At 43.0% G+C, this 12,517-nt stretch overlaps 2 protein-coding genes across 11 annotated transcripts in view; one reads left to right on the top strand and one right to left on the bottom strand.

Annotated features, from left to right (window-relative positions):
* Positions 1–12,517, top strand: part of TMEM68 (transmembrane protein 68) — a 204,579-nt gene that overhangs the window by 146,499 nt on the left and 45,563 nt on the right. The gene's annotated exons all lie outside the window — the stretch shown is intronic.
* TGS1 (trimethylguanosine synthase 1) overlaps positions 1–12,517 on the bottom strand; it is a 93,836-nt gene that overhangs the window by 61,774 nt on the left and 19,545 nt on the right. For all 4 annotated transcript variants that reach the window (XM_056521939.1, XM_056521936.1, XM_056521937.1 and 1 more), the window contains exons 3-4: positions 6,385–6,492; positions 4,769–4,830 (exon numbers count right to left, since the gene is read on the bottom strand). In XM_056521939.1, coding sequence (XP_056377914.1) covers positions 4,769–4,830; positions 6,385–6,488 — 166 coding nt within the window. In that variant the 5' untranslated portion in view covers positions 6,489–6,492. The remainder of the gene's footprint in view (positions 1–4,768; positions 4,831–6,384; positions 6,493–12,517) is intronic.

Raw genomic sequence — 12,517 nt, 5'->3', positions numbered from 1 at the left:
TAAGAAGTGGTATGAAAGTCAGTGTGAACGATGCCATAGTGTGTGATGATTCTGAGGATGTGGAATCATTGTGGGTAGAATTACAAAAGGAGGGAAATACTGAAAAAATAATATTTGGTGTAATCTACAGACCCCCTAATATCACTGAAGAGATAGAAGTTCGGCTTCATAAACAAATAGAGAGGGCCGCCCGGGCAGGTACAGTGGTAATAATGGGAGATTTTAACTATCCAGATATAGATTGGGGTCCGGGGTTGGCTAAAACTACAAAGGGGCGACAATTCCTAAATTTATTGCAGGATAATTTTATGGGCCAGTTTGTGGAGGACCCAACAAGAAGTGATGCCTTGTTGGATCTGATCATTTCCAACAACGCAGAGCTGGTTGGTAATGTAACTGTGCGGGAAAACCTTGGTAATAGCGACCACAATATAGTTACTTTTGACTTAAAATGTAGAAAACAAAGACAGGCGGGGAAGGCAAAAACATATAACTTTAAAAAGGCAAATTTCCCTGGGCTGAGGGCTGCACTACAGGACATAGACTGGGGGGAGGTGTTCTCAAATACTGATACAGAAGGTAAATGGGACATCTTTAAATTAACTCTAAATAACTATACAGCTAAATATATACCAAAGGGGAACAAATATAAACGATTGAAACTAAATCCTACATGGCTGACACATGATGTTAAAAGAGCAATAAACAGCAAAAAAATAGCCTTCAAAAAATACAAATCTGATGGGTCAGCGATAACATTTAAACAGTACAAGGAGCTTAATAAAATCTGTAAAAATGTAATAAAAACAGCAAAAATTCAAAATGAGAGACAGGTGGCCAAAGAAAGCAAAACTAATCCTAAATATTTTTTTAGATATATAAATGCAAAAAAACCAAGGACAGAGCATGTGGGACCCCTTAATAATGATAATGGGGAGGTTGTCACAGGCGATCAAGAGAAGGCGGAGCTACTGAATGGGTTCTTTAGTTCTGTATACACTATGGAAGAAGGAGCTGACATTGGCCAGGTCAGTGCTGGTAACACATCATGTAATGTACTGAACTGGCTTAATGTAGAGATGGTACAAGGTAAGTTAAGTGATATAAATGTAAGCAAATCCCCAGGACCGGATGGACTACACCCAAGAGTTCTTAGAGAGGTAAGTTCAGTAATATCTGTACCCCTGTTCATGATATTTAGAGATTCTCTGGTGTCTGGTATTGTGCCAAGGGACTGGCGCAAGGCGAATGTGGTGCCAATCTTCAAAAAGGGCTCTAGGTCTTCCCCAGGAAACTATAGACCGGTAAGTTTAACGTGCATTGTGGGTAAATTGTTTGAAGGACTTATAAGGGATTACATACAGGAATACATAGGGGATAATTGTATTATAAGTGATAGCCAGCATGGGTTTACTAAGGATAGAAGTTGTCAAACCAATCTAATTTGCTTTTATGAAGAGGTGAGTAGAAGCCTTGACAGAGGAATGGCTGTGGATATAGTGTTTCTGGATTTTGCTAAAGCATTTGATACTGTCCCTCATAGACGTCTGACAGGTAAGTTAAGGTCTTTGGGTTTGGAAATTTTAGTTTGTAACTGGATTGAACACTGGCTCATGGATCGTACCCAGAGAGTGGTGGTCAATGATTCGTACTCTGATTGGTCCCCGGTTATTAGTGGTGTACCCCAAGGTTCAGTACTGGGACCGCTGTTGTTTAATTTATTTATCAATGATATAGAGGATGGTATTAACAGCTCTGTTTCTATCTTTGCAGATGACACCAAGCTTTGTAGCACAGTACAGTCTATAGAGGATGTGCATAAGTTACAAGATGACTTGGATAGACTAAGTGTCTGGGCATCCACTTGGCAAATGAGGTTCAATGTGGATAAATGTAAAGTTATGCATCTGGGTACTAATAACCTGCATGCATCGTATGTCTTAGGGGGGATTAAACTGGCAGAGTCACTGGTAGAGAAGGATCTGGGTGTACTTGTAGATCACAGACTACAGAATAGCATGCAATGTCAGGCTGCTGCTTCCAAAGCCGGCAGGATATTGTCATGTATCAAAAGAGGCATGGACTCAAGGGACAGGGACATAATACTCCCCCTTTATAAAGCATTGGTACGGCCTCACCTGGAATATGCTGTTCAGTTTTGGTCACCTGTCCATAAAAGGGACACTGCGGAGTTGGAAAGGGTGCAGAGACGCGCGACTAAACTAATATGGGGCATGGAACATCTTAGCTATGAGGAGCGATTAAAGGAGTTACAATTGTTTAGTCTTGAGAAGAGACGTTTAAGGGGGGATATGATAAACGTATATAAGTATATTAATGGCCCATACAAAAAATATGGAGAAAAACTGTTCCAGGTTAAACCCCCCCAAAGGACGAGGGGGCACTCCCTCCGTCTGGAGAAAAAAAAGTTTAGTCTCAAGGGGCGACACGCCTTCTTTACCGTGAGGACTGTGAATTTATGGAACGGTCTACCTCAGGAACTGGTCACAGCAGGAACAATTAACAGCTTTAAAACAGGATTAGATACATTCCTGGAACAAAATAAGATTAATGCTTATGAAGAAATATAAAATCTCATCCCTTCCCCAATATCGCGCCACACCCCTACCCCTTAATTCCCTGGTTGAACTTGATGGACATATGTCTTTTTTCGACCGTACTAACTATGTAACTATGTAACTATGTAACATGGTTATTTTACCTGTGATCTAGATATGATCACTACCATGGATTTAATAAAGTATAAGGCCCCGTTCACACTACGGAATTCTCGCGGGTGAATTCCGCGAGCGGAAATTCCGCCTGGCGGCCGCCGAAGATACTTCGGCGCTAGGGCCTCGGGGCACTGAGCCGTCACCATTGACGGCTATGCAGTGCTCGCGGAATCCGCGCAAAGAATGAACATGTTCTTTGTTTGCGCGGAACACTTTCAGCGGCGGAAATGTCCGCCGCTGAAATTCCACAGTGTGAACGGGTCTCGCAGAGACCCGTTCACACAAATGTTAAAGTTCACACCGCGGAATTGCGCGGCAATTCCGTAGTGTGAACGGGGCCTTAAGAAAGTGTCACATGGACATTTTAGTAACATAGTAATATAGTTCATAAGGTTGAAGAAAGACCAGAGTCCATCAAGTTCAACCTATAACCCTAATGAGTCCCTACGGAGTTCATCCAGAGGAAGGCAAAAAACCCTCATACTAGAGGTAAAAATTCCTTCTAGACTCCAAATATGGCATCAGAATAAATCCTTGGATCAACGTTCTGTCCCTATAAATCTAATATATATAACCAGCAATGTTCTTACTCTACAAAAATGCATCCAGACCCCTTTTAAATTCTTTTACAGAGTTCACCATGACCACCTCCTCCGGGAGAGAATTCCACAGCCTCACTGCTCTTACAGTAAAGAACCCCTGTCTGTGCTGGTGTAGAAACCTTCTTTCCTCTAGACGGAGAGGATGCCCCCTTGTTATAGATACAGTCCTGGGTATAAATAGATCATGGGGGAGATCTCTGTACGGTCCCTTGATATACTTATACATAGTTATTAGGTCGCCCCTAAGCCTTCTTTTTTCTAAACTAAATAACTACAGATGAGCGAACTTACAGTAAATTCGATTCGTCACGAACTTCTCGGCTCGGCAGTTGATGACTTTTCCTGCATAAATGAGTTCACCTTTCAGGTGCTCCCGTGGGCTGGAAAAGGTGGATACAGTCCTAGGAGACTCTTTCCTAGGACTGTATCCACCTTTTCCAGCCCACCAGAGCACCTGAAAGCTGAACACATTTATGCAGGAAAAGTCATCAACTGCCGAGCCGAGAAGTTTGTGACGAATCGAATTTACTGTAAGTTCGCTCATCTCTATAAATAACCCTAATTCTTATAATCTTTCTGGGCACTGTAGTCCTCCCATTCACCGTATTACCCTGGTTGCCCGTCTTTGAACCCTCTCCAGCTCCACTATATCTTCCTTGTACACTGGTGCCCAGTACTGTAAACAGTATTCTATGTGTGGTCTGACTAGTGATTTGTACAGCGGTAGAATTATTTCCTTGTCGTGGGCATCTATGCCCCTATTGATGCACCCCATGATTTTGTTTGCCTTGGCAGCAGCTGCCCGACAATGGTCACTACAGCTAAATTTACTGTTAACTAAAACTTCCAAGTCCTTTTCCTTGTCAGTCGTCCCAAGTGTTCTCCCAGTTAATACATAATCCCAGTCCGGATTTTTCTTCCCCATGTGCATTACCTTACATTTATCAGTGTTGAACCTCATCTGCCACTTCCCAGCCCAAGCCTCCAACCTATCCAGATCTATTTGTAACAGTGCCCTCTCCTCTATTGTGTTTACCACTTTACAGAGTTTAGTATCATCTGCAAAGATTGCTACTTTACTATTCAACCCCTCTACAAGGTCATTAATGAATATATTAAATAGGACAGGGCCCAAGACTGACCCCTGTGGTGCCCCACTAGTAACAGTCACCCAATCAAAATAAGTACCATTAATAACCACCCTCTGTTTCCTATCACTGAGCCAGTTACTTACCCACTTGAACACTCTCCCCAGCCCAATCCTTCTCATTTTATGCACCAACCTTTTATGTGGCACCGTATCAAATGCTTTGGAAAAAAAACAGATATACAACATCCAGTGATGTTGTATTTTGCCTTCTACACTGCAAAATTGTACATACTCTACAATGCAAACACAAAAGAGAATAGCAAACAAATATTGAGCAATACCTTGGAGATTCTTCTTATTGCTGCCAATTCCCTTAAATCCCAAATAGTACAGGTCACGATCACTAGAAGGGAAAAAGTAAAGTAGTTAAGAGAAGAACAGGGCACATTCAGTGCATCTTTTTAGTAAAGAAGGATTACAGACGTGTAAACTCCTATTACCTGTGCAGTAAAGTATACATACAGTGCTGGCACAATGCATACACACAGGGCAGTGTCTGCATCACTGAACTAAAACAATCTCCGATCAAGAAAACTATTAACTCTAAAACAACTGATTTATAAGCCAGAAATTAAAAACAAATTGAAGAAAAAAAAAGGAAAATCCACTGTGCCACCTCATGCATTATTATGATGGGTACCTGAAACCTGTCAATTATAAGTGCAGTCCAATCTGCAGACATGTGCTACGGTCATGGCAAAAATGTTAATATTGACAAATTTAGGTTTTCCCTAAGTTTACTACTTTAGTGTTTTTATATCTCTTAGTCAAATGTTTCTATAGTATATTGAAGTACAATTATAAGCATTTCATATGTTTTTAAGCTTTTATTGACAAAAACCATCAAGTTTTTGCCTGTGACTGTGTGACCTTTCTTTATGACTTCTACAATTCGCCTCGGCATGCTGGATGACATATTTTCGGCCAAATCCTGACATTTTTTGTCTCATTAGTGCTTGGAGTTTATCACAATTTCTATGTTTGTTTGTTTCCTCACTTTTTGATTTAGGGAGTCTTCTGGCCATGGACCCAAAAGTTCACAGCTTGGTCACTAAACCACTTAGTTATCACCTTTGCCTTGCGACATGGTCTTCATCATGCAGGAAAAAACATTGTTCACCAGCAAATTGATCTCTGATCATTGGGATAAATTGCTCTTGGAAGATGTTTAGATACCATTCTTTATTTATGGCAGCGTTCTTAGGGAAAAAAATTGTGAGTGAACCCACCAATAAATGGTCTTATAATGCTTAATTGTTGGAATGACATAGGACTCAAGGTAGGCCCACCTTTTCTTCTCTGGACAATTGTGCCATAGTTCTAGTCCATCCCTGTGTTTGTATCCAATAATTGCAATAAAAAATCTGAATGTGCAAACACACCCTTAAAGAAACCAGTCTACTCCTTTAACTCAATCGCCATGACAGTGAGTGATATACACTGCCCTTGTCCATACTTCCTCCTAAACAAATAAGTAAATCACTAAAACAATGTCAGCAGATCCTTATGTGGCAGGGCTAAATTTCAGTAGAAATTGGGTTTTCATCCTACTCAATGAGATGATGCCTGCAGATTGGACTGTATTTTTAACGTGACAGGATCCCTTTAATTGTTTTCCACCATTAGACTGCATAAATATACCTGGGCCATCTCCAAGGAATAATGCCCCAGGTCAGCCCTCAGAAGTATAACCAGAAGAGGAGTGATGTTACAGGCAAAAATTCATTGTTATATATACAGTGAAATAAGTATTGAACACATCACCCACCATTTTTCTTACTAAATATATTTCTAAAGGTGCTATTGACATACAATTTTCACCAGTTGTTGGTAAAAATCCAAGTAATCTATACATAAAAAATAAAAATAAATAAAAAATAAAAAGTTCAGCACTTACTTAAAGAAAGCTCTGGAGCAGAGACACATTATCCTGTTGTCCTCACTCATATCATCCAGATACAGACACATTTCTGCCACGTGATTCCACTCCACACACAGCATGGTCCTGGGATAAGGTACAATAATACAAAGGGAAATGCATGTAAGTTTTATTTAAAGTGGATCTGTCATCACAATAATCAAATATGCCGTGTTCACACGGAAAAACATCTGCACAGAAAATTTCTGTGTGGACATTCCCCCAACAGTGGAGTGCCAGCAGAACATGCAGGCGCTAGGACCACTCCGAAATGTAGACGGCAATACATTTCTGTGCAGACTCCGCAGAAAGCATAGACATGTTAATTCTTTCTGTGCACTCCGGAATCGGGATTTCCACAGCAGAAAAATGCTGCAGAAATTCCGCCATGCGAACAGTGCAGCAGAATCCCATTGAAATCAATGGAACCCTGCGGCTGCAGTGTGTATGTTCACACAATGGAATTTACGCACGGAAGTTCCACCATGTGAACATACCCTAAGAACGAATGATTGACGGCTGCCACGTATCCACCTGCAGTGTGCGTCAATCTCTGGTGGGAAGAGCTAAGCTCATACATACGGCAGGATTATAACTATGAGCCTTTTATATTCTTTTGTAGCATCTATGAGCTAAATGGCACCGTATTTTGTAGATTTGGTCTAAATGCTAAACGCCTGCTCTAAAGGGAACCTATCCTTTCTGCTTGCAGTCCGATTTGTAGCAGCATCTTATAGAGCAGTAGGAGGAGCAGAGTAGATAGATATAGATTTGGGAAAACATATACAATAACTTCTATACTAAGCATATATTTAACCCCTTAATGACGAAGGATGTAAATTTACGTCCTGGTGATGCGGTACTTAACACACCAGGACATACATTTACGTCCTAAGCATAACCGCGGGCATCGGAGCGATGCCCGGATCATGCGTGGCAGGTCCCAGCTGCTGATCGCAGCCAGGGTTCCGCGGGTAATGGCGGACATCCGCGATCCCGCAGATGTCTGCCATTAACCCTTCAGATGCCATGATCAATACCGATCACGGCATCTGCTGCATCGCGGTCACTTAAATGGATGATCGGATCGCCCGCAGCGCTGCCGCGGCGATCCGATCATCCTGCACAGCAGCCGGGGGTCCCCTCACCTGCTTCCGCTGTCTTCAGGGAGTCTTCTGCTCTGATCTGCCTTCCCGCAGACCAGAGCAGAAGATGACCGATAGCACTGAACAGGATTAGCAATCAAGTGATTGCTTTAAATAGTCCCCTATGGGGACTATTAAAGTGTAAATGTAAAAATAAAAGTAAAAAAATAAAGTTAAAAAAAAAAAAAAGTGAAAAACCCCCTCCCCCAATAAAAACTTAAATTGCCCCATTTTACCATAAATTGTACGGCGTGAAAACAAAACCTTCCAAAATTAGCAAAATTGCGGTTTTCTTTTTAATTTCCCCACACAAATAGTATTTTGGTTGCGCCTTACATTTTATGGTAAAGTGAGTGATGGAATTACAACGGACAACTGGTCGCGCAAAAACAAGCCCTCATACTAGTCTGTAGAGGAAAATATAAAAGTTATGATTTTTTTGAGGCGAGGAGGAAAAAATGAAAATGTAAAAATACTATTTTCTGCGTCCTTAAGGCCCAAATGGGCTGCGTCCTTAAGGGGTTAAATGAATAAAATATGGGTCCAGTGGGTGGTCTTAACCAGCAACTAACAGCAGTTTCTCGGGTCGTCTCCATGACAGCCCCCTGAAATTGCCTCCGCCTGATTGGACAGGGAAAAACACAGAGTTTAAAAGACCCTCCCCTTCCTCTCCCCTTCAGTGTTTTTCCCTGTCCCGATCCAGGCAGGCAACCTGAGATGTGTGGGAGACTGTATACTGCACAACAGTTGATTTTATGTTTTGGTACCTGCTGCTGCGGCGTCCAGGCAGACTTATGCAGAGTGGGAGCGACAGGGAGCGAACCAGGGCGCCAGCTTTCTCTTCCGTTCCTTACCTTTTCACAGTCAGTTTGTATTTGATCCTGAGTTAGATTCCATCCTGGCTAAAGCCGCAGATAATAAAAAAGGGTTTCCTTGAGAGAAAGCAGAACCTAAGAAAAAGACTCCTTTTCGTCTCCTATGCCAACCAGGTCAATCCTATAGAGGAGGAAAAGGGAAAACAGGATGCTGGTCCTATAGCAAGGGTGGCAGAGGTAGAGGATTCATACTTAATCCCAGCCAGCCTGACTCTGATAGTAAAAAAACAATGACGCCATCCCTGTGGGGGCTCGGTTAACCTTTTTTGCCCCCAATTGGGAAGCATTAGTTCCCAATCCCTGGATTGTGAACATTATTAAAGAGGGCTACTTGATAGAATTGACCTACCCTCCTCAAAAATTTGTAATGACTTCGGGTCATTCTTCACAGATTCCTGAATCTGGGCACAGTTGTACAGGTACCCCAGAGTCAGCTCAAGCAGGGGCATTACGCCCGCCTGTTTTTGGTAAAAAAATAAAAAATCCCAATGGAAAGTTCAGAACTAATATCTAAAACCCCTGAACAAATTTGTGAAGTACAGAAAATTCAAGATGGAGATGGTAAAAATCTGCAGTAGCTCTAATAAAGAAAAATTCCGTAATGGAGACTATAGATTTAAAAGAAGCCTACTACCATCTTCCAATTCACAGGGAGTCTCAGCAGTTCCTGAGGTTTGCAGTTTCCTGGTGGGCCGAATCCACCACTACCAGTTTGTTTGTCTGCCCTTCGGGCTCTCTGCTGCTCCCCGCATCTTTACAAAACTAATGTTGGAGGTGGTGTCCCTTCTGAGGAAGAAGTCTATTCTTACCATTCCCTATCTGGACGATATTCTTGTAGTGGCGGATTCTGTTCCTCTGTTACAAGATCACATTCACAGGACCATTCAGATTCTTCAGAGCCTGGGCTGGATACTTAATTTGGAAAAATCTGATCTCTCTCCCAGTCAAGTGAAACAATTTCTAGGAGTTCTCTTAAACTCAAACCTTCAACAATTTTTCCTCCCACCAGCAAAGAAGTTGAAGATTCAACAGTTAGTGACAGAGTTTTGTGCAAAGGAGATTTGCTCAATCCATTATGCAATGTCCATACTGGTTCACTTGACTTCTTGCATCCCTTCAGTAAGGTGGGCCCAATTTCACTCAAGACCACTACAAAGATGGCTCCTATCAGTATGGGACAAATCCCAATTCTCCCTGGAGAAGAAAGTACTTATTCCCCTAAATGTAAAAAACCTTTTAGCTTGGTGGCAACTCCCAGGAAAACCAGAGTCAGGGGGTTCATTGGTTTCAGGAGGATCCCCTAATCATTACCACAGATGCCAGCACTTAGGGGGTTGGGGAGCCTACACAGTGGATCATGCAGTTCAGGGAAGATGGGGACCTGTACTAGCTCAGCAATCCTCAAACTTAAAGGAGCTTCTAGCCATATGGATGTCTCTCCAACACCTAGAATCATCTTGCAGAGGCAGACACATTCTTCTTCACTCAGACAATACCATGGCAGTATCCTTTATCCGCCATCAGGGGTGCCCCAGGCACAGTCATCTCCAGTCCATAGCAAGGAACATTTTTTCTTGGGCAGAAAACAGAATCTTACCTATAACAGCTGTACACCTCAGAGGAGTCTGGAATCTACAGGCGGAAGACTATCCAGCAGCGACAAACACCTTAGCTCACACATGGAACTTCATTCTGGCATATGCCTTCCCTCCTATTCCAGTAATTCCCAGAGTCTTACAGAGCTAAGCCGAGAGAAGTGCACTCTAATCTTAGTTGCTCCATTCTGGCCCAAAAGAGGATAGTTTGCTCTCCTACAGTCCATGAGCCTGGACAAGCCAATTTATGTTCCCTGCTCACCACGACCTGCTCTCTCAGGGACCAGGTCTACACAGACAGGTTCAGAACCTCAGTCTATCAGCATGGATTCTGAAAAGTTCCTGCTAGAGAAGAGGGGATTCTCCGATAGAGTGATCCATACCCTCTTGGCAAGTTGTAAGCTTTCTACCTCTTTACACCTACTAAGGTGTGGAAAAAACAAGTGGGTCATCTTTTTCTTTTGATTCTCCTAATATCACAAAAATTCTTGACTTTCTCCAAGATGGGTTTGATTTGGGCCTCTCTCCTAACACTCTTAGGCTGGGTTTGATTCACACTGCAAAATTTCCAGGCAGAATTTCTGCCGGAGATCAAGCCGGCGACACTAGGACTGCATTGCCATCTATGGGGATGGCAATGCAGTCCTAGTGCCGCCGGCTCGATCTCCGGCAGAAATTCTGCCTGGAAATTCTGCAGTGTGAACCTAGCCTTAGAGTACAGGTCTCAACCCTAGCTGCTATCAGACTAAACTAGGAAAAGATTTTTGGATATCCAGATTTATTAAAGCTACAGACAGATTAAGACCCAGAATTAAAAAAAAAAAAATTCCACCTTGGAATTTAAATACAGTCCTCTTAGCTCTGACTAAAACTCCCTTTGAACCGTTAGATTCTATTTCCTTGAAATTCCTTACAATCAAGACAGTGTTTCTAGTAGCCATCACTTCAGCAGGTAGAGTGGGTGAAATTCAGGCTCTTTCCATTCACGATCTTATTTCAGAGTATTAAGATTATTTTTCAACTAGACCCACACTTTATTCCAAAAGTTTCTTCTTCCTTCCACAGGTCTCAAGATATTGTTATCCTGTCTTTTTGTTCCATTCCCAACAATGAGCATGGGAGTCACCAGTACTCGGAGGAAGGATAAGAACCTGTTCTTAAAGTTTGCAGGTCCTAATAGAGGCAAGAAGGCCTCTAAGAGCTCCATTGCTAGGTGAATTTGTTTAGCCATCTCTGAATTCTATACAGCTAGTGGTAAATCTCCCCCCCCCCTCAGAGATGCTCACTCAACTCGTGCAGTATCCTACTCTTGGCAGCAGAGCCGCTACCTGGAAAAGATTACATACCTTTTCCAAACACTATAGACGTGACATAATGGCAGGTCAAGACATGGCATTTGGACGGAAAGTCCTAGGTGCTGTGGTCCCTCCCTAATTATTCTTTGGTATTTATCAGGGTACTGTCGTGGAGACGACCAGAGAAAGGCTGAAATATACTTGCCGATAATTTGTTTTCTGGGAAGTCTCCACGACAGGACCCATACATCCCACCCTTTGGTGATAATTTTCGTGTTTGTTTTTTAGTTACCACTTTTTTCCTTTTTTACTTGGTGTTCTTTATAAATACACTGAAGGGGAGAGAAAGGGGAGGGTCTTTTAACTAGGGATCGACCGATTATAGGCCGATAATCACGATTTGGGGCATTATCGGTATTGGCAATTACCTTGCCGATAATCCGATAATGCCCCACCCCACGCACCGCACTGCGTCACAACCCCCCCCCACGTCGCACCCCCCACCGCCCCATTGCCTCCCCCATCCCCGGTTTTATAATTACCTGTTCCCGGGGTCCACGCTACTTCTGGCTCCTGCTGCGTCCTCCGTTACGCTGTGCGCAATGACGAGTGACGTGACGTCACCGTCAGTGCGCACAGTGACAGCTCAGGAGGACGCCACCAGAGCCAGATGTAGAGTGGACCTCGGGAACAGGTAATTATAAAACCGAGGATGGGGGAGGCAATGGGGCCGGGGCGGTGTGGTGGCTTTCGCGGTGGCAGGACTCCAGGACAGGCAGGGGGAGAGAAGCGGGTGGCGGCGGCGGTCTATGGCACCGCAAAAGCCGCTGCAGTTCATTGATTTAAAGCGCCCGCTTTAAATCAATGATCTGCAGCGGTGTCGCAGGGGGATAAATAGCCGATAACTTATACTGGAATATCGGTATAAGTTATCGGCTATCAGCCCTAACCTGCACCGATTATCGGTATTGGCCCTAAAAAAACGATATCGGTCGATCCCTACTTTTAACCTCTCAGTGTTTTTCCCTGTCCAATCAGGCGGAGGCAATCTCAGGGTGCTGTCGTAGAGACTTCCCAGAAAACAAATTATCGGTGAGTATAATTCACCCTTTGTGTATGAGAAGTCATACAGAGAGCTGTCAATCACTAGGTGACCCACCCCACTTGACTAAGTCAGGAATGAGAAGTATAAATGACAAGTT

Source organism: Hyla sarda, chromosome 5 (genome assembly GCF_029499605.1).
Source record: "Hyla sarda isolate aHylSar1 chromosome 5, aHylSar1.hap1, whole genome shotgun sequence".
Lineage (NCBI taxonomy): Eukaryota > Metazoa > Chordata > Amphibia > Anura > Hylidae > Hyla > Hyla sarda.
The sequence above is the reverse complement of the archived record's forward strand: the minus strand, read 5'-3'. Positions and strand labels throughout refer to the sequence as shown.